Raw genomic sequence first — 27,777 nt, 5'->3', positions numbered from 1 at the left:
AGTTTAGTTTGTATTGTTAATATTAGAGACAAACTCATGTTAGCAGCATAGGCCCTGCTATTGCTATGCCAAAGTTTTAATATCTGGCTGGGCAGTGGTGGCATGTGCCTTCTATCCCAGTACGCACTCAGGGGGCAGAGACCAGAGCAGCCTGGTTGGTCTACAGAGAGCTAGTTGTTCCAGGATGGCCAATACTGCACAAAGAAACCTGTCTCAGGCCAAAAAATGTTTTTGTATTTTCAAATTTATTATGTACAAAAATAATCTTATTCACGTATTAATAGCACTAAAATGGATGAACGTTGTTGATGCTGAAAACTATTTCAGTATAATCCCATATCAAGATTAAGTGCACAGTGGAGGAAAGAATGACCACACTGGTAAGCTCAGAAACTGATGAAGGGAGAGATTTTATTCCATGTATTTCTGCATGTTTGCATTGTTTTACAACAGACATGTATTTATGGATTATATAAATTCATTTTTAGGCCTAATGGGTTTCAGTCAAAACAAACTTTCTATCATTTGCAAATTAATCAAGATCGATTATTTAATGTTCTAAAGTCTTGTCAAATAATTTCTAATTTCCCTGTTCTGCTTGCCCTATTCCAGTTTGGCATTAGTAAGATGTGGATAATGCCCTTTGTATCCAAATCTACAAATGAGTGTGCACTACAGCAATAGATACTTTGTATTGCTATTTGGCCTGCACTCACTGGAGAAGTTGTTTAAGGTTGTCCTTGGTTGCTCAACAGAAGAGTCTGTAGTCTGTAATTATGTAGGGCTGGGGGTGTAGCTCAGTTGTTAGAGTGCTTGCCTAACACACATGAAGCCCTGGGTTTGATCCTCAACACTGTAATCCAAGCTAGGTAGTGGGCTGAGAAATTCAAGGTTGGATACCTTATTTGAGGCCAGCTCGGGCTCTCTCAAAACAAAACTAAAACTGAATCCTAAAATTCAGATACTTAGGCACCAACTATAAAGACTGTATCTGTAGGGTTGTGTGTGTGTGTGTGTGTGTGTGTGTGTGTGTGCGCGCGCGCACAGCAGTGTGTTGGTGCCAGACAGAGGTTTGATACTATCTACTGAACATGGCGCTCATAGACTGTTAGGCTGGCAGGCCAGTGAGCTGTAGGGAGTGCTTGATGTCACTTCCCAGCACTGGTAGAGATTTCTATAAGTCTCAAGTGTGGTTCTCATAAGTGTGCAGCTTACACTTTACTGAGTGAACCATCTTCCCAGCCCAAGCCTATACTTTTACAGGAAGCATGTATTCTTCAGAAATGCCTCCTCCCTAATCTTGATCAGTGATTATATATATATTTATAAAAGTAACATTACTGTGAATGTTATAGAATGTAAGAACTAAAAAAAACCAGAGTTAAATTAGGGTACTGAAATAAGTTTTGACGGATGTTCAAAAGCACCAAAAACCCATTAAGAATGCATAAGTTGGTCATAAACATCTTCCAACAATGGTGTTTGCAGCAGACACTTCCTTGGAAGCACATACTGATAGAAATAACTGTGCACAGACTGAACAAGTAGCAAATATAGCCCTGGTGCTTATGTGTCAGACCTCGTCAGGAAGTCTGCGACTGGCTTTAGAAGAGGGCAGGTCCGTTATCCTGGTACACTTAGCAAACAGGTACAGATTTATCCAAGATTTTAAAGATGGGCAACACCAGGAAGCATCTGGTACATGAATAGAATACACAACTGAAAATCTGGAGGTAATTGATATATCTGAAATGTCTCCATGTTAGTGTAGTATGCACGGAGGTTTAATCTTAAGAACGGAATAGTTCTCAAACAATTTACAAGACAACTGGCTTTTGATGTCACATTAAGAAAATCATACTTCAAAGCTCCAGAGTATGTGGGGCCATAAAACCTGATTAAAGTTTTATATGATAAAAATCCCAGTAAGTAAATGGCTTATTGTTAAGTTCAGATTCAATCTAATCATCCAAGAAAAAGTAGTTTCCACTCTTCTTTTGTTCTACATCCTAGAAAGAAAGAGAAGTGACACAGTGAGCACTTGTTCTCTGTGAAGCCCCAGCAGCTGTGCAGGGCTGCTCTAATAGCACCTCTTGTGGCAGGCAGCTCAGCATACTCCTATGCATGAGATCTGTATAGACTGCAATATTCTTGGGGAAACATAAATCCCAACTTTAAGCTCCTAGTACAAAGGGTATCAGATTGTCAGCTTGAAAACTGCTTATTATCTAAGATGCACTGCTTATAGAAAGAATGGTCACTTAACTGCCTGATCCGCTTCTCATTAGTGTTACGCTCTATTAGACAGAAGGCTTTGCCTCCTCAGTGATGGGACTCATTGAGTGTGCTACATGTGCCAGGTTTTAAATGGCACAGAATAAATTAGAACACCAGATACATTAAAAACTACCTAATTTGAGAATTGGTATGATGGTATAGATTTTAAGAAAAAAGATGTATGTTTGTTACCCACATACCTTGATTGAATTGAGCTTGTTTATTCGTGGTCTGTAGTTGTTGGGGTCTCTTCTGAATGTAATTTCAAGCTGAGACAAAAATTTATTCATGCCAGCCAAAAGAGTCTGAGGACTAAGGAAAATGAACAATTTTCATTAAATTTTGATTGAGGATCAAGAATCACCACTGTCTCCTCCTTTTACACAAGCACCAATGCTAACATTACAATCATTTGATTGGTCACATTTCTGTACTCAGTATGATCTTAGTTGTTGAAGAAAACATTAAGATGTTTAATGATTTATTAACAAATAGCACTTTACACTGAATTACTGCCGTAGAAGTTAAGTTTCCAGTCGAACCTTTTTATGCTTTCTTCTAAGCTAATTTTTTTTTAGACTTAGAGGTACAGAGAGATGTAGGTGGTACATACCTGGCTGGTACTTCTACTTATTGAAAGCCCTACTTCTTAACATCAAAAAGTTTTGTGTGAGAATCAAATAAAATAGATTTATGACCCAAAATGATGTGTTTGTTTATTGGAGATTTTATAAGATGCAACTTAATGTAGGTTTATTCCTAGTGGTAAAATAATGTCTCATAGACAAACCCGAATTTTTAGTTTCCCCACAGTATGACAGCTCTAAGCAGAACAGTAAGAGAGGGTGAAACATTACACCTACACTGAATGGGTGAGTAACGTGTATTTGGCATCTACTCCAACTTGGGCAAGTCATATAATTCTCTGGATTTTATTATGCACAAAAATTAAGTCTCTAAGGAATTATAAATAATCAACCAGACAAAGTTAAACTGAAAGAGAAGTTATCCACCTAGGTCAAGTATTGTATACTAGGCTGAAAACCACTACAAGGCCCTACACAGTACTGTCTGTAAATAAGTTTTTACTTTAAGAGAACCAAGATGGCTTCAGTTGTGGACCTGTGTTGACATTTTCCTGCTACATGTAGCTTTGTTTTCACAAGGTTATCAATTGGCTCTAAAAATAAATTGTGTTTATACATGAATCTGATTGGTTAATTAAGCTATAAGAGTAGCTTTGTTTTCACAAGGTTATCAACTGGCTCTAAAAATAAATTGTGTTTATACATGAATCTGATTGGTTAATTAAGCTATAAGAGTAGCTTTGTTTTCACAAGGTTATCAATTGGCTCTAAAAATAAATTGTGTTTATACATGAATCTGATTGGTTAATTAAGCTATAAGAGTCTTGATTCTACTGGGCAGTTAGGTGTTGAGGTAGTTGGTGTGTGGGGGATGTTGATGGAAGCGAGAGATATTCAGGATCCCCACCGGAGAGATGGCCCGACGGGCAGGAGAGCTGGTGGGTCACTTTTTACTATTTCCCACAACAGGGTGGGGTGCTGTCTCAGAATAAGAAACTGACTTAGCAGCTACCTGCTTCAAACAAGAAAGCAATAGAACATCAGTATTTATGACCTTACTGGAAATTTAGAATGTGATAATTTTCCAATTGTTAGAACTTAAATTTAACTTCTGAACTGAAAAGCATTTTTTACCTGTTTGCAACTGTATTCTTAGATGGAACACCATCAAAAACGATAACACGATCTGCTAGGTAGGTGGCCATGATGAAGTCATGTTCTACAACAAAAGCTGTCTTCTTTGCATGGAGAATGAAACTGGAACACAACAATTGCAAACCTTTCATAGCTTTCTGTCACAAACAGATTGTATGTTACTGCACACATCAAAATAATATTGTACAGGAACAACATTTACCGTTTGACGACCCGAGCTGCCATCAATCTTTGCTCAGAATCCAAATATGCAGATGGTTCATCAATTAAATAGACGTCAGCAGGTTTGCCCAAACAAAGAGCTAAAGCTACTCGCTGAAGTTCACCACCAGACAATGTCTGTACCTAATCGGAGAAGTTCAGAAAACACGTAATGACATCCAAAGTGTGAAACAATGATGTGGACAGATGTGCAAGGACAGATAAAGTTATGGCACCTCTTGGTCGATGATGTTTTCGATCTGTAGGGGCTTCATTACATCAGTCACAAACTGCGGATGAGTATAAGCATCTCTGATCTTTTCATGCAGTAACTGGCGAACACTTCCCTGGTTTTAAAGGAAAAAAAAAACTTAAAGGATAAATTACCAGGAAAGAAGTTTTCTGTTTATGAATATTAATACTAACTTCAGACCAAAATGAATTCAATTTCCACCAATTTATATCAATTTTATTTCTTTTCTTTTTCTTAGAGTGTCACACTGTATAGCCAACCAGGGTGCCTCTGCCTCTGGGCGCTGTTGTCAATGGCTGGCCTGCAGTGATGCCTGGCCTGTTCACTATCACGTTCATTTCTCAATGTTTTACTTATGTATATAATTGCCCTAATCATGTACATAAGTAAAAAGGCAATAACAATCTTAAAATTGAAAGTGAGAAAGTAAGTCAGGCGGTGGTGGCGCACGTCTTTAAACCCAGCACTTGGGAGGCAGAAGCAGGCGAATTTCTGAGTTCGAGGCCAGCCTGGTCTACAGAGTGAGTTCCAGGACAGTCAGGGTTACACAGAGAAACCCTGTCTCGAAAACAAAACAAAACAACAACAACAAAAGAAAATCAGAAAGTAAATGAATGTTTCAGGGGAGAAATAATGAAGAATAGGAATAATTCTAAATGTCAAAGTGGGTTTAAAAACGTAGGATAATCTGTAGGTTAAAACACACAATGCAAACCATTTTATTCTTTTATTCATAACTGAATCCTAAAATGGCCTTTACTTGTTGTATGGAACAGAGTGTGAGAACTTGAAACAGATCATGTAAATTGTGTAACAGGGTCAGTGTTGTAATGCTAACATACATTGAGTAAGCTCAACATAATACTTTCAGAAATCAATTGATTGCTTCAGTAAAACACTCTCAAGACTTGAAATAATTAACCAGCATTTAATTTCCCTAATGCTGAATAACCTTACATTTTGAGACTATATTAAGTTATCTATCATTCATCAGCTGACTGACAGCATGTACATTGCTCAGGTCTGTGCTAATGAGCAGAATTGCTGGCGTTTACAGCTCTTTGCTAGAAGTGATCTGACCAGAGCCAGATGTGCTAGCATGGTCCAGCGCCTGTGCAGTATGGTAGGTGGACTGAGAATCTCAGGTATTATATTACATGGGCAAGAGTTTTAGAAGGTTCTTTTTGTGGTGGAGATTAAACTAGATTACCAGAGCAAAAGACTAAAGATATACACACATATATCAAATACACATTTTAACAGTCAAAGCAAAATAATGACTCACCGTTGATTTGGGACTGATTTTCTGTGGCTTATAACTGACATTTAGAACTGGTACTTCTCCTGGGGGGGAGGGGAAACACCCACAATTACAATGACACAAAAACTGCCCAGCCCTTTACTCTGTGGGATAAGGGAAGGGAATGTTTATGACAATACCTCCTTCATCTGGCTTAAGCCTTCCAGCAAGCATTCTGATAAATGTAGTTTTACCTGTACCTGATAATAGAACAACAACAACAACAAAATTAACCTTTACATTTCAAATATTCTTGTTATAACCAGAGAAATTTGTCTTTAAGATTTATGTGACAGTTAAGAGAGAAACAATTCGCCAGGTAGTGGTGGCACAAGCCATTAAACCCAGCACTTGGGAGGCAGAGGCAGGCGGATTTCTGAGTTTGAGGCCAGCCTGGTCTACAGAGTGAGTTCCAGGACAGCCAGGGCTACACAGAGAAACCCTGTCTCAAAAACCAAGAGAGAGAGAGAGAGAGAGAGAGAGAGAGAGAGAGAGAGAGAGAGAGAGAGAGAGAGAGAGAGAGAATTCTCTCTCACTTGTCAAATACTAGCTTAAACTTATTAGGAGGAATACCAGTGCTTTTTTAATAAATGATTAGCCACACAACTTATGTTTTCTGATAGATAAAAAGTGCATTTGTCTTAGTTATCACAGTTTAAGGGTACCAGAAGCTATTTTATAATAGAAATGCCTGTTCACTGCTCGGACAAAAAATTGTAAAAATGTTTATGGAAGCCTGATATGTTGCACGCTTACATTAAGTCTTCTACAGTTTTATAAGCTGCAAGACTATACTATTAAATCATAAAAGCAATACTATCCATTAGTGAGATTACAGTGACAATTTAATATTGAAAATATTAATAATAAAATTTTTTCCAACATGGGGTTTCTCCGTGTAGCCCTGGCTGTCCTGGAACTGAGAGTTCCGCCTGCCTCTGCCTCCTGAGTGCTGGAATTAAAGGTGTGTACCATCCCTGCCCAGAATAACCTGTTTCAACAACAGCGAGACTAAATTAGTAAATACCACACAACTGTGAGGTTAAAACAATAAATGTAAGGATTCATATTCAGGTGCCAGCCTTGTGTCTGTCAGTTCTCAGTACAGACCAGACGGTCACAGAGCCAATGCTCCCCACCGCAGGCGCAGGGCTTACCATTCTCCCCCAGCATCACCATGATCTCAGAGTCAGTGAATTCTCCTGCTACAATTGCGAGCTCAAACTCGCCCATCTTTTTCTTCATCCCGGGATATTTATACATGCACATCTTTTTAACTTCTTCTTCATTTGCTGTCTCAGCTACCTTAAAAACAAGTGATGCATCCCTGAACCTCAAGTTCTCTGTTGGAACATAGCCATCCAAAAATATATTTATGCCTGTTGGAAAAAAATTGCCATAAGATTAGTAAAGATCTAAAGAAAATATAAATAAATCTAAAATAATGATTAAGACTGATTTTTGGGAACACATATAGACTTTATACCTTTGTTAATACCAAACCTGCATATATGCAAAAATTAGCGCTTTTTTGGGTGTGTTTCGACAATGAAAACAGGCCGAGCACAGTGGCTGATGCCTAGAGCCCAACACTCAGAAAGCTGAGCTACACTGAAGGTACTAGACTGAGACCTGCATGTTTACAGTGTGAGTCCCCACCGCTGAAAATCCATTTTCTGACACCAAAGACAAAACAACTCCCGTCATTTGGTGTAAGATTAACTTTAAGTTTATATATGAAACAGGACATCCTTTTGATGTAGTCTTATATTAAAATTGTCATTTTGGGGCAAAAAGATGGCTCAGTGGGTAAAAGTAGTTATCTCTAATCCTGATGACCTGAGTTCAATCCTGGGACCTCATAGTATGGAAAAGATAACGAACTCCTGAGAACTGTCCTCTGACCCACACATATACACTATTGTATGCACGCACCCCCACACATATACATATATACCCACACAGGTAAATGAATTAAAATTAAAAAAAAAGTCAGACAAAAGAACGGAATATTTTCAGGTATGCAACTGACACACAATACTTCAGGAAATATGTTTTCAAAATAAGCATTTTTAAGTAACAAGTAGGGCTTTGAGATACCATATAGTTGTAAGTTATTACTGTATTTTTCTCAGATTAATTTTATAATTTCATAAAAAACTAAATGAGCTAACTTCATTAATTTTTTTGTTTCACTATGCAAAGATTAAAAGCCATTCTCTAGATTGTTTTCTTGTGGATGAAGCTAAACTAAAATTGTACACAAAACCCCTCTTAAAACATACACAATGGCAGACAAATAGAAAACAAAGAGATTCTTATATGTATAAATATAATAAAAGACTTGGTTTCAGTATTCCTTCTATGTATTAATGGGGAAAAGGTCTTGGGAAAGTAAGGACAGTCAGCATCTCCTCTGGGCCAGGGGCAACATCAGGGATATTTACACTCTAGCGTATGGTGAACTGGAAACCTTGAGAGTGATAAACCAACTGTTCTAAAAGTTTCACTTTTATTCTTCAAATATTTAAAAAGTGAAAATGTAGAGTTAAAATTAAAACCAAAACCTCTGGTGAAGAAAACTTAATCAAAGTGCTTCATTTTCCAATAAAAGAAGGAAGAGACTTTGGTCAAAAAACAGAAAGTGATGTGGTCTCTACATAGCTAACCTGTCAACTTGAAAGTAAGTCTTAATGATAGCTACCTGTACAGTTCAGAGAACTTGCATGCATATATAAATCTATATACATAAAAAATATGTGTACACAGACAGACAGACAGACAGACACATGGCTTAATAATGGTTGAAGGGGAAGCAGGAAGGATGAAGTACAGGTTCTCACTTCACTATTTAAACCTCACCAGGATCACTGCAGTGACTTTCAAGAATGAGTGCTGAGTTTATCCATATACCATCCTGATTCTACATTACTGAAAGGCACAAAGCAAGTGCTCAGTAGTACATTAACTACCGCTTCCAAGCAGAATGTGGCAACACTACTATAATTCTAACACACTGAAAGCTCAGTTACACAGGAGGTTGATTATCCTCTCTCTCTCTCTCTCTCTCTCTCTCTGTGTGTATGTGTTTGCTGTGTGTGTCTTTCTCTGTGTGTCTCTCTCTCTCTCTCCAGAGTTTCTCTGTAGAGTTCTGGCTGTCCTGGAACTCCCTCTGTAGACTGGGCTGGTCCCAAACTCACAGAGACCCACCTACCTCTCTGCTTTATGAGTTCTGGGATTAAAGATTTGTGCTGCCATTGCCCTGGGAGTTCCAGTCTTTAAAGCAAAACAAAAACAAAAATTTCATTCTAATATCCCATATCGTTTTAGTGTCTTTATGCTTCTATGCATGCCATGGTGTGCAGATGGAGGTCAGAGGGTGGCTGTGGAGTCGGTTCTTTACCTAGTTTTCCATGAGCTCAACTGTATAAACACAGGTCTTCAGGCTTGCAGAGAAAGCATGGAGTCATCTGCTCTCTCTTAATACTAATTTTGCTCACTGTCTGTGAATGTGTGCATGTCTGCAGGTTTGTGCATGCCAAAGCCCATGTGTGGCGGTAAGAGGATAACTTCAGAATTGGATTCTCTCCTGCCACAAGGTGTAGTTCTGGGGCTAGAACTTAGGTTGTCATGTTCAGCAGCTAGTGTCATTATCCACGGAGCCATCCTGAAGGTTTCAACCTGTATTTTAAAAAAGTTTCTTAAGATACTGGCAAGAAGTTTTCACTTCTGACACTTGGGAGGCAGAAGCAGTAGAATCTCAGTACAGCCAATGCTACAGAGAAGTACTGTGTAGAAAAACAAAAGGAAAGACTACTGGCAAGAAATCTGCGGCCACCTCACCAAATTTCCTTTAAAATACATAGCTATTCATCTTAAATATAGGCATAAGTTATCATTCCTTATCCACCCACATTCTAAACTAAAATATGGGTTTGAAATACAAAATGAGCTGGGCGGTGGTGGCACACACCTTTAATCCTAGCACTTGGGAGGCAGAGGCAGGCGGATTTCTGAGTTTGAGGCCAGCCTGATCTACAGAGTTACAGGACAGCCAGGCTATACAGAGGGTGGGTGGGGTGCGTGCGGGGGGAAGAAATAAAAAAAAAGAGATGGGCACTGAAGGAATGGTAAGAGTTTTGCCAAAGGTGCTGGTTTGTTAAAGATGAGTTTGAAGGTGAAGTCAAAACATACACACTTATGATGACAGAACAGGGGGAAGTGATTTCTGTTCTCCCAGCAGAAAATTCTCACAAGAGTCTTTTTCTGTAACCATGTATAGCCTTACAATACACTACATTTTCCTCAATGGTTAAACTACAAAATGACAGTTTCATATACATATTAGAGCAATACATAGTACTGATGTCAGCCATAATACATTTCTAGACATAAGACAGTAGAGCATTTTAGACAGGTGCTCAAGTTACCTTCTCTTACACTAAAAGGCATAGTGACAACACCATAAGCACTTGGCACACCGTACAGGCAGCAGATGAAGTCAGAGAGATAGTCCAGTACACTGAGGTCATGCTCCACCACAATGATATATCTGAAAAGAAAACAGATTTTAATTTTAAATTTACTCTAACATTAGCTAAGACTCTTATTTATATAAATTTATTTTTCTTCTATAGCTGTAAATCTTTTAAAAAAAAAGAAAAAAGTATAAAAAACATAGTAAAACCATAAAATATTTTCTTATACAAGGCTTATTATTGATGCTCCTATTTAAAATGTTTTCCTCAGGCAGATTCGACTAATCATCAATGGCTGGAACAGGACCTATCAAACACTGCACAGATGCAGCTTGGATGTAGCCTCTCTTCTCGCCTCCGTCTATTTTACATGGATCTCCAAAACCGACTTAAAGCATTAGCTTCCTGCATAAAGTTCTCATTTGTATAAACAGAACAATCACGCTCACAATTTTTTTTCAGATTTCCAAGAGCTTTTAAATTTTCTTGTATCTTACTATTTATATGCAGAAAAAATTACAACTTGATATTTATCTTCTCAATAATGCATTTATTTTATATGCTTAAGGGCCACTCCTTCCTAAATAGTCACTAACATTTTCACATTTTACAATCCCACTTAGTTCCTAATCACTGTAGGAATACTTTTCCCAATATGCAAATGTATTTTTTCCTACTATTGAAAGCCTCTTCTTACAGCAATTTCTTGCCTTTCTTGTATTTAAATAGAACTTAGAATCAAAAGTTTGATGTTTTAGCATCTGTGTACTCAAGAAATCTGTACTATAAAAATATAGACAATATATGCAATGAAAATTCCAGTTTATTATTTTGGATTTCTTACTGTTTTCTGGAGGATATGATCTTCAAAATTTTTATACCTTAAAGAGTGAATGGATGCATGCTTTGACAGTTTTAGAATGGATATACTCTCTAGCTTCTTTCCATTAACCTACCAGTACACATGGGTCACTACAGCTAACCAATCCACATACTGGTACATCCACAAGTGTTTTACTTATTGTTTATGCTTAGTTAACTACACATATTACAACTACACATATTACAACTAAGGTTTCTTTCTCATATTTAAGTCTTATAAAATCTACTTTCATCACTAGTTTTCATAAGATCAGTTCATCCTGTTATATCTTTTATCTTTTAATTTCACTTAGTATAAGCGTGGTGTCTTGCTGTCCAGTGATTTGCCTGAATATCTAGATACTGAAATGTGTTGTGAGATAATTAGCTTTGAATTCCATTTCTTTTAGCTCTTCTTTTATTGAAGTTACAATATCATTTGCTATTTAAAAATCATGGATCAAAGTAGATATGATCTAAAACTAAAAGGGGCTTAGATTAAGAACCACTTAGTCATCTGGGTCTTTATCTTAAGTTTGGTATACACACTGTATTCTTTTCTTTACCATTTTAAGTTCTTAAATGTTCTTTACCCTGCCAAGTTCTTAAAATACTAGGGTTACAATTTTATACTGTTATTTCCCAAAGACTCTCTTAAAATGCTCAAGCATGTGCTAGATGCTCAATCATGTACACGAAGTAAAAGGTCTGGCTGTGTGAACACTTAAGACTCTACCAACAGGAAAATACTCAACTTCATATGGAAAAACAGGATAGCTAAAACAATCCTGTACAATAAAAGGGCTTCTGGAGGAATCATCATGCTTAATCTCAAGCTGTACTACAGAGTTATAGTAATAAAAACCACATCAAAATGGCATCAAAACGGGTTGATCAATGGAATTGAATCCAAGACCCAGAGGTAAATCCACACAACTACAGTTACCTGATTTCTGATAAAGAATCCAGAAATACATAATGGAAAAAAGAAAGCATCTTCAACAAATGGTACTTGTCTAAGTGAATATCAGCACAGAGAAGAATGCAAATAGAGCTATGTCTCTCATCCCGCAAAAAACTCAAGTCCAAGTGGATTAAAAGACCTCAACATAAAACCAGATAGACTCTAATAGAAGAGACAGTGGGGAAGAGCCTTGAACACATTTTTACAGGAGACCACTTCCTGAAAAGAACAGTGATAGCACAGATACTAAGAATGACAATCAATAAATAGGAGCTCATGAAGCAGAAAAGCTTCTGTAAGTCAAAGGACAGTCATTATGACAAAATGGCCATCTACAGAATGGCAAAAGATCTTCACTAACCCTACATCTGACAGGCTTAATATCCAAAATATTGTGCTGGGGTAATGGTGGCACAGAACTTATGAGAGTGGCTAACTAATGACTGGTCCAACTTGAGGCCCATGCCACGAGAGGCAGCCCATGAATGATACTGAATAGATGGCCAGGAAAGAGGCAGCTCAACCCAGAGACCTGGGAGAGAGCCAAACAGAAATAGCAGAAAAAAGGCAAACATATAAGTAAATAAATAATAAAAATAAAATTATGATAACTGCTGTACTTGTGGACTGGAACCTAGCATAACTGTCACCGGAGTGGCTTCATTTGGCAACTGACAGGAGTAGATGCAAAGACCACAGCCATCCACTAGGAGGAGCCAGAGGGGCCTAAAACACCAGGAAAACACAGCCCACAGAATCAACTAAGCAGGCCTCATAGGGGCTTAGAGATTGAAGCAGCCACCCCTGAGCCTGTATGGGGTCTCAGCTAGGTCTTCTATATATACTGGTGGTTGTGTAGCTCAGTGTCCTTGTGGGTCTGTAGTGTGAGGGGTGTCTCTGACACTTGCCTGCAGTTTGGACTCTTTTCCTCCCACCAGGTTGCTTTGTCCATCTTTGACATGAGAGTTTGTGCCTAATCTTACTGTGACTTGTTAGGCTATGTTCAGTAGATATCCTTGGGATGCCTGCTCCTTTTTTTTTTTTTTTTTGGAGAGAAATGGAGAAATTGATTTGGGGTCGAAAGGAAATGGATAAGGGACTGGAAAAGAGTAAAGGGAGGGGAAACTCAGGTCAAGATTTAATGTCTGATAGAAAAAAAAGACTACCAATAATACTCTTAGCTTCAATTTGAAGCACCTAGGTGTTACTGATCATTTGCTGAACTTATGTTTGAGAAGTTGGAGGTTTTATCAATTCTGAAAACTTATCAGCCATGATCACTTCAAGCTTCTAAATAAAATAATCATTGGAGGGCACAGTGGTACATTCCTTTAATCCAGGCACTCAGGAGGCATAGGCAGGCATGGCCTACAATTTAAGTTCCAGGATGTCAGGGATACATAGAGAAACCCTGTCTTCAAAAACCACACCAAACAAAAACCAAAGAGCAAAGCAGCAACAAAGCCCATCACTGCTATCACTGTGCACGCGAGTACACGGTGCACACGCCGCAGAGGTCACTTGACGTCAGAGCTGACTTTATTGCACCCACTCTCTCCATCCAGTTGATCTGAGTGCTAGGGATTGTTCGTCATCTATCTAGTTTTTTTTTTTTTTTTTTTTTGGAGACAGGGTTTCTCTGTGTAGCCCTGGCTGTCCTGGAACTCACCCTGTAGACCAGGCTGGCCTCAAACTCAGAAATCCACCTGCCTCTGCCTCCCAAGTGCTGGGATTACAGGCGTGTGCCACCACCGCCCGGCAACTTTACCAGTTCAGCTATCTTGCCCACTTGTCTGTTTTTCACTCTTAACCATTAAATACTCTTCTTACTATAATCATCATTTTTCAATTCTCCCTTATATTTCAATGCCATTTTCTGTTAGAGCCACAAACTGTGAAATCAATTTTAATGTTCCCATTCCTGTTCCTAACTCATCTAATTAGTCCAGCAAGTTTTTAATGTTGCTCTCTCTCTCTCTCTCTCTCTCTCTCTCTCTTCCATCTCCCTCTGTGTATGTGTGTACACGTTTTTAGTGTAGGTGCATGTCTGTAACTATGTACATGTATGTACTCACGGAGGACAAAGGCCAACATCCATATCTTTTTTCAATTGCTTCTCCCCCTTATTTTTGGATACAGGATCTTTCACTGAACCTGGAACACATTGGCTAGACCTGCAAACCCAAGGGTCTTTCTGCCTCCCCAGCACTGACTTTACAGTATATACATACCAAAGTGCATGGTCTATCCTAACTGGGGGGCTGAGCTCAAGTCCTCATGCTTGCAGGGAATCACATTATAAACTGAGCCTTCCCCAGGCCCCTTTCTCCACATTTGCTTTTTAGATTTCTCCAGCTTTTGAACACGTGTCCATCCAATCTCTACTTTTTGAATACTTTACACCTCTCACATCAGCCACTATCTGAGAGGCTCTTTCAGAGTGCCAGGTGGACTTCTAGAACTGTCTTGGTGTGTATGCTAAGTTTAGGGACAGCTGTTTCTGGTACACTTACCTGTAAAAAGTTTACATAATCAAGAGTTGAGAGCACAGCCCTCCCAAGTGCATTGTTATATGTTTCTACACAGGATAGTTTTAAGACTGTATCATTGAGTAACAAGCCTTTTATATGCTCCTTCAACTGAAAAATGTGAATTCTCTCTAAAGCCCCATTAAAATATTAACACTACTAAAAGACCCAATAAACTTACCATAAGCATCAGGGTAATGATGAATTAAGAAACTTTGCAAATAGCCAGGTGGGGTGGCGCACGCCTGTAATCCCAGCACTCTGGCAGAGGCAGGTGGATTTCTGAGTTCGAGGCCAGCCTGGTCTACAGTGAGTTCTAGAACAGCCAGGGCTATACAGAGAAACCCTGTCTCGGGGAAAAACAAACAAACAAACAAAACCCAAATCCTCCCCCCACCCCCAAAAAAAGAATCTTTGGAAATTACAAAGTACCGATTTCAACAAATGGTTTTGTGAAAGCATCATACAAGTTGTTAAGAAGTCTTGTTTTGCGTTCAGTGATTGTAAACATCACCATTTTTATGGTGATTACATTTTAATTATGTGTTGTGTTTGTATAAAACTGAGATTTACTTTTGAAGTTCTAGTAAAAACTAAGGATGTTTTTCCCCCAAGAACATACACAAAGAATAGATATACACAAAATTTACACAACTCCAAAGCATTCACATCGAAACAGTACTTTCCATAGAAATGGAGGTAATAATTGTGAATCTTGCACTAAGAACCTTTGCTCTAAGGAAGAAAAATTCTGGTGTTAACTATAAATGATCAAGATGAAAATCAAGAATGTTTAATATTTAAGCATCTGCAAAATTTCCTTAACAGATGAAAATAGAAATGTTAACTTACCTATCTGGATTTATTAGAGATCGAATAGTAATGGCAGCCTTTAAACGTTGCTTGACATCGAGGTAACTAGAAGGTTCATCAAACATAAAACTAAGGGGGAAAAAAAGCAAGTTTGAATAATATAACTACACCTTATCCTTTTTAAGTACCACAATAACAGTTTCTGATTTAACAGGATGAACATTTTCACATACCAATGAAGGAAGACTACTCTGTTCTGTTTAGAAGGAAGAAAATAATTCCAAAAAGCAGAAATGTATACCTACAAATTTGAGGAGAGCTTCTGAAGATTGGACTTACTAATTGGTACCTTCTCATGAAAAATCTTCTGATAGAGTCTGAATTCCTTCTGTCCTTAAACTGTATTTACCATGTATGTTGAGGGTGCCGCTACCTGCATGTGGCGGCTGAGGGAAATTTGCCTGTGTTGGTTCTCTCTTTCTACCTTATGGTTCTGGGGAATTCAACTCAGGTGCTATGTCTTGGTGTCAGGCCCCTCCTTCAGCTGAGTCATCTTGCTGGCCCCAAAGAGCCACTGTCTTAACAGGCTCAAGTCCAAAGGCATTAAAGCAGGTTTCTCATGCACAGAATGTCAGAGAATACTTGGTGGCGAAGACGGAGCTTGATTATATACTAGAGCAGCAATATGGAAAAATATGGAAATAATAAATATCTGACAGGAGGAAATATCAGTAAGCAGGAAGGAAACTAGCCTTTTTAATTCCATGTCTCCTTCACAGAGCATGTCATTCTGATATTGACTAGTCTAAAGATCATCTTTTACTTGAGATATTTGAAAGCTTACTAACCTTGATTGGAGAGCTTAAGTTTTATGTAAGGTATAAATTACTACTCAAAAAAGCAAAGGACTGATCAGAGGGAATGGGCCATGGAAATACGGCTATTTTAACACATCACCTCAAAATCAAACACTTCAATGTCTCTATTAATTATCCCTTTCAAGATTACTGCTGAATCAGCAGCATTATAAATACAAACTCACATTGAAATACACAAAAAGTGTAAAGTAACCTACATATCAGCTTTTTGTATGCACACGACAGCACAAGCAAATCTCTGCAACTCTCCTCCTGAAAGATCTTCGACATTTCGTTCTTTAAGGTGAGTTAAATCTACAAAGAATAATCAGAAGTATTGTGTTCAATGTTATAAATTCCATTTCACCTCTTCTGGGCAAAATGCACAAACTGCATGTCATACTGCATGTCATGTCTGAATGATATTCCAGTTTAAAATTGTGTAGTACAACAATAAAATAATCACTAAAGCTTTCCTCATGAATTTGGTAACCCATAACCCATCAAGAGGATTATGACTAAGTGTGGTTTATTAAAAGCATGTACTCAAATACTTACCAAGCTGCTGACATACAATTGCCTGTGTCTTTGTTTCATCTTTTCGGTCCAGAATAGAGCCCACTGTCCCCTGTCACAACAGAAAATTATCACTATATTCCTTTCAAAAATTTCACAAAGTAAAATAAGTATTTTAATAGAACTTTTATCATCCCATCAATAATCTACAAACTATAACTTCTATCTATAAACAAACTGACCTTTGCAGCCTTGGGAATTTGGTCTACATACTGAGGTTTGATAATGGCTTTCAGGTCATCTTCGAGAATCTTGGTAAAGTAATTTTGTAATTCAGACCCACGGAAATAAGTCAAAATCTCTTGCCAATCAGGAGGATCCTAGAAATATAATTGTTATCTGAGTTTAAGATAAAAATGCAAAGAGGACAGTTACTAAATAAAATTAAACATATATCTAAATAGAGGACTTCTAGCTTAAGATTAGAAGCAGACTTAGTTTCAAATCAAGGCATACTAATTCAAAAGTTGGAGCGAATTATGAATTTTCAGGTAAGCAACACTAACATTCTAATTTTGAAGGGATGGACTTGTCACACAAACAAATGATAACAACAAGAAGAATGGTATCAAAACCAGTATTGGGAGGCTGAGGTCAAGGGTCTCTGACGCTACACAGTAACAGCATGTTTTACAAAACAAAAGTAAACCAAACCTAACTTGGGACATATAACACCTTTGAACTGGACTCTACAAATTAACTTAAAAAACTTATACCCATCACTCTCATAAAAAAATTCCTAAAAGACCCAGACATGTTAATTTCCATAATCTTTCATACATACATCATACTTTCCAAGATTTGGCTTTTGCTTTCCCGCTAAAATTTTTAGTGCAGTTGACTTTCCAATACCATTAGTTCCAACTAATCCCAAAACTTCACCTGGACGTGGGATAGGCAACCTATTGTAATACAGGAAAACAAAACAAACACAACTTTGTATTAGATGGCAACGACACACAACAACTGAAAGCACCTGTGTGCCATTAATAAGCTAAGAAATAAGCTAAGCATTAGTGGCTATTAGTGGAGAGAAAACAGCCAAGAGAAACTAACTGCTAGAAATGTATCCATAATGAATAAAACTCCAAGCTTTATCCAGTTCTTTATCAAAAATAACATTTTCTTTATTGTTAAGGCTCAGTTTTAACACACTAAGTGGAAAAAATTTCACAGTAGGTACAGTACCACACTGTCATTTCCCCAAATCTCCTATTGCTGTTGGCTCCTTAAGAGTTGGCAGGGTGAAAATACCTTTTAATTAATAAAACCTAGACTTTCAGATTCAATATATTAATACTCAGCAGATAAAAGTAAGAGCAGCGAGGCTGGGATGTGCACACTAGTAATACTAGCACTCAGAAGGCAGAGATAGGCAGATCTCTGAGTTCCAGGTCAGCCTGGTCTATACATAGAAAGTGCCAGGATAGCCAGGGCAATACAGAGATACCATCCTGAAAAGCATTAAGGACCAACCTAGTGACTTAATGAGGCCCACGTCAGTATAGCATTTCCTGTGGGACATAACGTTAGTCGATAATTAAAAACAAAGCAACTTTCTTTAAGGATTATTTGGGAGTAAGGGAACTATGAACCATTGTTAACTGTAATCATATTTTAGGATAATTTAAGAGGGTTTACCTTCCAGACATCTAGTTTCTGTATCTTCACAACATAAAGCAACTGGGCATTTGCAGTTGCTTTAAAGTCCCTTAAAAATTATTTCAAATATTAACTAGAACGAACTGCTGCCACTTTTTCTTGTTTGTTTTGACAGGATCTCCCTATGTAGCCTAGACTAGCCTGAAACTCAGAGATGCCTCTGCCTTGTGAGTGCTGGGATTAAAGACATCTGCTACCATGCCTGGCCATTGCTGGCATATAAATTAACCTTGCATTTTGTAATATTCTATGACTTTGTGGTGAATGCACAATATCATTTTTTTTCCCATATTCTGAAGTAAATCCTTAACTGAGGTAAAGAGGAACACACCTGTGAAGCTTGAAGGCATTGGCACAATAGCGATGTGTTGTTTCTTTTTCCAAGTTGCTTGGCAAATTGACAATTGATAAGGCGCCAAAGGGACATTTCTATTATTTAAAATAAAGAATCACATATTAATTTATAAAATAAATGAATTAATAATATTGAAAACTTTCAAATATGAGTTTTACAAATATGAGAAATAATTTACTTAAAAATAAAAATCAATTTCCTTGAAGAGTATAACGGTACAGACAAATTTAATACTTTTCATGACTGATACAACCTAAACACTGTTCAATAGTTTCCATAATTTGTAACAGATGTGTTCTTTCTTCTAAATTACTCCTGTCCTTGTTTGCTTCTTTTCTACAGATAAAATCTTTTAAGGTGTCTTGATTTTATTATTTGGGGGAGAGGGTTATATCTATCCTGCCAATAGATAGCCTATATATTGGATCAAAGTTTATTATTTTTCTGTTATAACTCATCCTTCTATCTTAAGAGGCTAAGTAAATTAATATAGAGAAAGAAAACATCAACAGAACTTATTCAGTGTAGTATCTGACTATCAGATAAATGTCCACAGAACAAGAATGGCCAAGTGTTCTTGCCACTTCGACGTCACTGCGAAGGGAAGGGTGGGCGCCTGAACCTGGGGAGCCGGCTGAGGTGTTAACCCTGAGCTTAGAGGGATCCCCAGCACTCCTGGAAAGAGCCGGCTGTGGCAGTGTTCCTAAAATCTCAGAGCTGGAGAGAGAAGCAGGAGGATGCCTGGGGCTTGAGCACCTTTAGTCCCTGCACTCAGGAGGCAGAGACAGTTGGACTTCTACAAGTTCGAGGAGAGCTTGGTCTAGTTCTAGGACAGCCAAGGCTATACAGAGAAACCCTGTTTCAACAAAGAAACAAACAAAAAACTCAGAATGAATGAATGAATGAATGAATGACTGAATGAGGGTTGTAATCAAGAAAAACACCTGGCTTGTGACTTCTGGCCTTCATATACATACCTTACCCATGCTCACATGCATGTTAAAGAAAAACAGGCAACAGTAATGTGGTTAGAAAAATATCTCTAAAGAAAGACAATGACAGAGACATAACCAGAAAGGTCAAGGTCAGATTACAGGTCTGACAGTTCAGCAGAGGTGAACTCAGTGACTCTTCATTCCAAACTGAGACCATAACAAATTAATGAAAAAAAAAATGTGGTTTCTAATAACTTCTGCCCCCTAGCCACACCACTAAATTTTTACAAGTATGTTTTCTACTCTCCTCCTTTCATCAATGCAGGCTACAGGTGATTTTAAACTCTTATGTGACTTAGAAAAGAAATCTACACCATTTATAAATAATGTAGATTATTCAGTGTTCATGATGCATATAGTTCCCTTTTCCCCTATCACCAAGAGTTTACTTAATTGGTGTTTTAGGCATTCAGATGGACATCTAAAACTTTGCAATATTAATTTCTTACAGCACCAAAAAGAAAATGGAAGAGATGACAGTGTAATGTTCATAACAGATTCTTAACAGGCAGGCATACATGATGAAGAATTAGTCAATATTTGCCAGGAATATTTCCTGCTTATGCTTTTCAAAATAGGAAAAACTATTTCCAGAATCCATGTAACTTTTCCAGATACTTGAATAAGGTTTCAAAAACAAATATAAAACACCCATGGCTTATATATTCAACAATTTACAGGGAAGTTTCCAAACTCTGGTGAAGTAAGTTCCTTCTTATATTACATATAAACAAAAATACCTAAGAACTTAACATATCAGTTGCTAAATCTCTCTTGTAAGTTGGAAATTTATGACTTATAAGTCAAATGTCAATTATTCAATGCAACAACATATAAGATGCTTAAAATTGGGATAAATACAATAGATACATATATGAGATACAGTAAAGCATTTTTAGATTAAATTTAACATATTTAATTGTATTTCTACATGAGAGTGATACATTTAAAATTTGAAACAGGTACGGTACACCTGGTTGATTATGAAATTGTTTTGTTTTTCTATGTTCTTAGTTTGAAATGAAAGTCCACTGAACTCTCTGAATTAGCTCCCTAAAGGTGCATGCCTTTAATCCCAGCACTTGGGAGGCAGAGACAGATGGATCTCTAGTTCAAAGCCAGTCCAGTTTATATAGCATATTCCAGGTCACCTGGAGCTACACAGAGACCTGTCTCAAAATGAAAGTAAATAGACTTGAAAAACTATAATGCCAGTTTTACTTTATCTCTAAAAATTTCTGGAAAAGATGTGCTACAACATTTTGTATAATGAAAAACTCAATACAAAGAAATAATTTAGTTAGAAATATTTTTACCTAGCATATGATTATTTGTTTTAAAATGTTTATTATTGTTAGGCGGTGGTGATTAATCCCAGCACTTGGGAGGCAGAGGCAGGCGCATTTCTGAGTTCGAGGGCAGCCTGGTCTACAGTGTAACTTCCAGGACAGCCAGGGCTACACAGAGAAATCGTTTCAAAAAAAAAAAAAAAGTTTATTATTATTATTGTTATTAGTGTGTGTGCACCGCCACTGTGCATTATGTGGACAATGCGTGTCTATGTTTGTGTGATTTTTGTATGTGTACACGCCATGGTGCATCATGTGGATGTCAGAGGACAAATTTGTGGAGTTGTTCTCTCTACAGTTAAGTGGGTCCTCAGTTCGACCTCAAGGAAATCAGACTCGTTCAACGAGTGCCTTTGTCTTCCAGGACATCTCACTGACCCATTAACTTCTTAAAGGCGTGCTTTGGGGCTCTCTGCTCCTCCCAGGTCCAGAGACAGATGCACCTTCTTATGCAGTGCCAGCCTTTTCCCTGAAAACATGATGGTGAAGGTTGCAGTGAACAGATGTGGCCATACTGGGTGCCTGGACTGCATGTCTGCCTTCAACTCTGGCAACATGCAACATGGGTACTGTTGCTATCCATGATCTCATCATTGAACTCAACTACATACTACCCAGTGTTCCAGTGTGATTATAAGCGTGACGCTTCCTACAACACGTCAAGGCTGGGATCAGACACTTGGATCCGGCACTTTGCACTTTTCATCTATAGGAAGGGCACTTCTATCTACCCGGGGTGTGATCTACCAGCACCAGCAGGGTGAGCTGGTGCTGATGCAGCTTGATCATCATGGAGCAGGCCACAGTACAAAGGGCGGAGCTAAAAAGGTCGTCTTCTCTGCTGATGCCCTATGTTTGTGAAGGGCATTAACCATAAGGATGAATAACTCACTCAAGAGCACCAGTAATCCCTCCTTCACCACCAACAGCTTAGTCCCCATGGCCAAGGTCACCCATGACAACTTTGGTATTACTGAAGGACTCAGAACTATAGTCCATACCATCATTCCACCCAGACTAGAGATGGCCCCTCTTGGAAACTGTGATGATGGACACGGGACTTCCTAGAATTCCATCTTTGCATACACTGGCTTCAGCAAGGCTGTGGGCAAGGTCCTCACAGAGCTGAATAGGAAGCTCACTGAGATGGACGTCCATAGTCCTACTCCTGATGTGTCCATAGTAGATCTGACCTGCCATCTGGAGAAAGCTGACAAATATGATGACATCAAGAAGGTAGTGAAGCAAACATTGGAGGCAGGTCTAAAGGACATCTATCTGGGTTATAATGAGGACCGGGTTGTCTCCTGTGACTTCAATAGCACAGCCACTCCCTGGGACTGACACTGGTCTCAACTGCCACTTTGCCAAACTCATTTTCAAGTATGACTTTGAATTTGACAGACCTCATCGTCTACATGATCTCTGAGGAAGAATGAATCCCAAATTACCTTCCTCAGCAGGAACAAGAGAAGAGAGAAATTGCTGTGGACTTCCCGCCCTAACTAATGCCCAACACACTCATTTCCCCCTCACAGTTTTTATGTTAGATGCCCTCAAAAGAAAGAGGGGGCTTAGAGAATCCTACCATCTTGCAAACTGCCATTAAAGTTCTCTGGAACTCCACAATAAATTAAATAAGTAAGTTTGGCTTGGGGGCCACCAAGACAGTAGGTAATGGTACTGCCACCAAGTCTGATGATCTGGGTTCGATTCCTGGAACCTATATTGTATAAGAACTGACACCTGCATACTGTCCTCCAACCTCCACATGTACATTGTGGCAGGTGTACTCAAACGAGCACACACATGCACACACTTTCCAGATTACAAAATAAACAAAAGTAAAAGAGGAGCTGGCTGGTGGTGGTACATTTGAGAGGCAGAGTCAAGCAAATCTCTTGAGTTCTAGGCTAGCCTAGTTAACAGAGTGAGGTCTAGGATGGCCAGAGTGGTCTATTAATTTAAAAAAGCAATAATATTGTTCTAAGAATATTACTTTCTTAAACTTATTTTCAATTTATCTGCCCTATACTTTTGCCTTTTTAAAAAATTTTAAAGTACTTAAAATTTTCACATTTCATTTTTGACTCAACAAACAAATAACACTTACCTTAATACAAATACCACAACCAATACAAAGAGTTTCAGAAATCCATGCTATTTTGCTCTGGGGTGTAACCTCTATGCATAATTTTCCTGGCAAAGAAAAACAATTTCCTTTATCTATTAGAACACTTTTAAGATTGCCATTCTGAAAATAACTCTTTCAAAGTCGCATACAAAATTTCAATGATAATGATTTAAATCAGAGTTTGGTGGAACAGATTCTGAATTAAATACCCAGGTTTATTAATTATGTACTCCTGTCAGACGGTAAATAAATGGCCAATATATTTCGTCTAATACCAGTAAAAATATGGTGAACCTTGAAACAATGTTATGTGTAAGGTGCCTGACTTCATTTTGTTTTTGGTGCTCTGGATGTAATTGGAGTTCTACCCTCACTGACTGACTCCTAAAAAGAAAGCATGTCCTAGCAATGAGAGGCACGTCACATGACATGACATGAAACATGTCAGCGAGGTAAACAAGACCATAAAAAGCTGTGCTGTTTTCTAGTACGAACCCAAAATTAAGCTCAGTATTTGAGACATCAGTGACTGAATTTCTGAAAAGTATGGAAGATGCTAACAGATAACACAGGATCTTTTCCGATTCGGTAAGTCTAGAAGTCTCTACTACAGGGCACCGGTCATAACATTAAAGACCATCAACAACTTGTCACCTCTGAATTTACTACATTTATTCCATCCTGAAAATCTAGCAACCCTTACAAAAATGTCTGTCTTAAAGCTTAAAATTATTTTTATTTTCTGGTTTCAAGATGAAAACAACATCTAATGTAAAGATCCTGGCAATCTTATTCTGTGACTTATTTACAGAAATTTGTAGAACATCAAGGATTACAGTAAACTTTGGTTTGACTTTTTACATTTTCTGAATATCTTAACAATGACATAAAATTTCTTTCAAAAGGATCATTTAAAACCAATGAAAGTTTAGAATTCTAAATTTCTCAGTTTTGTAGCTCAAAGAAACCAATAGTTATTAACTAATATAGTATCTGCTAAGCCCCTCGGACGCTTCCAATCCCATCCGCTTTTCTACAGCTGCTTTCTACTCTTAGATGTCAACAGAGCACTTACCCATCCGAACCACAGGACAACTCTTTTTGCACTCCTGCCGACATTTCTTAGGTTTGCATTTGTCGTGGTTGACAATAGCAATTCTTGTTAATTTGTCTGCCATAATTGTAACAAAGAATATCCAGCTCTTCTATTAAAGAAAAATGAAAAAAATTATAGCAAATTCTATATAATACAAAGAGAAATAATTTATGGGTATAAAAGGAGGACACACTTGGAAATGTTCACTTGGAAAATCAAAAAAAATTAGGAACAGAAAAATAATCTATTCAGTTTGGAAAACAAAATTTTACACAACAAAGTTAGATTACAAAATAGGCACTACTTGAAAAAAAAAAACACAGAAAATTCCTAGAAAGATACTTTATACACAGAAAAAAAAATGCTCAAAAACACTAGGTCTCAAAAGACCTGACCAAATAAATTATGCTATGCCATTTTTTATAATAAGAATAGTTAATATCACAGAAATTTAATTCTTCTTAAGTTCATATATGCAATTAAATCTCTTTGGTTAAAAGAAGCCATATAAACCAAAGCTCTTTTGGGAAAAAAATAATCAGGAAAATTAAAACAGCAAGAATGAAAAATACATGACAGATTAAAAAAATATTTAAGGCCTCAATAATTAATACTTATACCATTGTATGACTGTAAATCTATAAAACAGATTATATATGAACACACCCACACCCAGATCATGAATTCATTTTCTTTTCCAACTGTAATGATACTACTGATGGAAAGGGAAAAATAGGTATTGGAGCTGGGAGCATCATCCTGCTGCCCAGGTTCTTATGTAGTAGCAATGTTGTATATACACTTATTATGCCCTAAAGACTTCTCTAGGTCTTCAATATAACATCTACAGAGAATTAAGATCAGACCAAATTTACAATCTTTATAATACTGGGTTTAGTGTGTTGACATTAACTCCCCCTGTGACTAAAGGGATTAAGTTAGAACAGTGCCTTCACAGTCTATCTTACCTCCAAACCTAAAGAAGAAACCAAAAGCCAATACTATCCATCTGCAAAGATCCTAAGCTGATCTTTTCTGTGACCCACAACTTATACAGCCATTAGTATGATTAGTCTTGGAGGGACAGAAGCAATTTTGTTCAATGTTGTACTACACTATTTCCTCTTACTCCCTAAAAACAGGCTTTCCTCTTAGATCTGAATGTTTTTATCATTTACAGACTACCAGACCACTTCCTTTCAAATAGGTAAATGCTCTACTTAGTTTTGGTAGAGGTCAGCTAAGCTATTCTAATGAAAAACAAAATAACAAAAACCAAAATCTTAATTGCTGTGCTGACAAAGTCATTTCTTTAAAAACTGATCCAGGTCTCCTAAGTTTAACTTAGAAACTAAATGATTTTACTTTACATCAAAAGCTTACTTAAAACCCCATACCAAATCATAGCATGCAATATTCTAAGAAATTGACTATTTTAGCAAACAAACTAATAAACTGGGTGCCATGCATTCCAATACAAATAAAAAATGTTTTTCTACAAAGTACCTGGTAAATGAAAGTATTTTCAGAGATAAATCTTTCACTATGAAATTGCTTATGCTGGTCTTTATTTTTATGATGCTACTAAAGCTATCTTCTCAAATTATTAAAAAAATCACTAGAGTGATATAAATCAACTTAATAAAGTTGATTTATATAATAAAAATAACAAATTATTTTACATTTAAGAAAAATAGAGATTCTTTGGATAATGGTTACATAGGTAAACACAATTTGTTCAACTTCCATATTATTTCCAAGAATTAGAGAAAAGGAGTTAGTTCCTTTCTTTCCAATAGGAAGAAGCTTAAAGAGGAATATTATAGGAAAACTTTCAGGAATACAAAAAGATCTGAAAACACTTCAGATTTGAAGGCCAGTTTGCAAGCAGGAACTATTAAACCGGTGACTCTGGTGTGCCTGCCAGGTGAGTGGAAAGATGGTGCGCATGGGAAACACAATCTAAGATCACATGGAATATTACGACCTATGCTTACCGTAAATTAGCCTTATAAAGCATCATAAATTGGGAAAGGCAGGTAGCTTTGATTTTTAATGGACTCCCTTTCGCCAACTGCTGAATGTTTTTCTTAAAAATACTTTTGTCTTTGTTGTTTCGTTTATAGAGGTGAGCTAAGCTGTGTTATGAAAACATTAAACACATTTTGGTTCAAAAATATTTAAGCTTTTGATTATAGTGAATACATTATCAACTGACAGACACAGGGTGACTACTTTCAGCACACAGGACCACTGGCTGCAACACAAATGTTACTATCCTAACTCCCTCATTAGTAGTCCCTTGGAAGAAAGGGTAAACCAATAAAAGCTGTTTGACAGCTATTCCTTAGTTACCATTTTTACCATCAAAAAAGAGAAAATACTTATGTAGCTCTTAGGTGCAGAAATTCAGCTTTGACCATCCTTTATTTGCAACAAATAGTAAACACCCACAATGTATTAAGCCTAAGAAGGGCATCTAAAGACATTTTGAATGTCCCTGATGTCAAGAAGCCTAAGATGTAATAAACGAAAAAACAGTCACTAATGGGAAGAGGACAGAGTGCTGCAACGTGCCTCTCCAAAGTTCTAAAGACAGGAACTCACCTCGGAAATTCACTTGGGCTAACCCCAATCCCAATTGAGAACATGTCGCTCTTTGAGAAAGGTAGAACGTTTGCCTATCATTTCTATAAAGTCTGGGATTGGGCTACGAGTACTGGACTTCATGGCGGCAAGATGCCATGACTCACTCCACAATTGTTTAAAAAAAAAAAAAAAAGCACTACTTCTTACAACCAAATCCCAACGTAGACCTTTGACTGTAAGGGGCAGCTTGGGGGATCTGCGGCGTGTCCTCCACAGAAGAGTTAGCTTAAGGGTGGGAGCGGGAGGGAAAGGGGCAGTGGAAGGTGGAACGCAGAGCCTACAGCCTCTGGGACCGTTCTCGTGGCAGCTGGCCGTGTCTGGAGTATAGACGACCCGACGCCGGGATGGCTGAACGGTCGCGCGAGGACGTTCGCCCCGGCAGTCCCAGATGTGCAGCTGGAGCCGGTTGCCACGCGCTACGGTCCCCGCTATTGAGGCCTAACTACAGGCGCTCGGAGAGCGTCCCTAAGAGTCTTCCCAAGGTGGCAGCCGGTCGCCGAACCCCAAACCCCTCCCACGAACTCCCGTACCTGGAGACAACGGTCCCCTTACAGTGGGGCGTGCAGTAGCCAAGCAGCGCTGGCCGTCAGGTCTTAGCACACAGCGTGTTCTTACCGCCACCGGCCAAGATGGCGGTGCACAGCCGCCGCCTCGCGCAAGGCATGAGGGCGTAGTGCGCGTGCGCGA

The 27,777-nt window shown here is 38.0% G+C and overlaps 2 protein-coding genes across 2 annotated transcripts in view; both read right to left on the bottom strand.

Annotated features, from left to right (window-relative positions):
* The window catches only part of Mmaa (metabolism of cobalamin associated A), a 441,074-nt gene extending 438,288 nt beyond the window's left edge, over positions 1 to 2,786 (bottom strand). The window contains exon 1 of the mRNA XM_052166210.1: positions 2,783 to 2,786. The gene's annotated coding sequence lies outside the window, so the exon portion shown is untranslated. The remainder of the gene's footprint in view (positions 1 to 2,782) is intronic.
* On the bottom strand, positions 392 to 27,775 carry Abce1 (ATP binding cassette subfamily E member 1). The gene is made up of 18 exons (XM_052166198.1): positions 27,621 to 27,775; positions 24,421 to 24,550; positions 23,325 to 23,410; positions 18,844 to 18,941; positions 17,635 to 17,752; positions 17,033 to 17,170; positions 16,833 to 16,902; positions 16,493 to 16,589; positions 15,457 to 15,546; positions 10,204 to 10,325; positions 6,931 to 7,152; positions 5,914 to 5,973; positions 5,759 to 5,817; positions 4,457 to 4,567; positions 4,222 to 4,364; positions 3,999 to 4,121; positions 2,478 to 2,589; positions 392 to 2,009 (listed from the first exon to the last, which is right to left on the bottom strand). The coding sequence occupies exons 2-18, from the start codon at positions 24,521 to 24,523 to the stop codon at positions 1,962 to 1,964; spliced, it is 1,800 nt and encodes a 599-aa protein (XP_052022158.1). The 5' UTR covers positions 24,524 to 24,550; positions 27,621 to 27,775; the 3' UTR covers positions 392 to 1,961.
* Positions 27,776 to 27,777: the final 2 nt, after the last annotated feature.

Source organism: Apodemus sylvaticus, chromosome 21, assembly GCF_947179515.1.
Source record: "Apodemus sylvaticus chromosome 21, mApoSyl1.1, whole genome shotgun sequence".
NCBI classification, from domain to species: Eukaryota; Metazoa; Chordata; class Mammalia; order Rodentia; family Muridae; genus Apodemus; species Apodemus sylvaticus.
The sequence above is the reverse complement of the archived record's forward strand: the minus strand, read 5'-3'. Positions and strand labels throughout refer to the sequence as shown.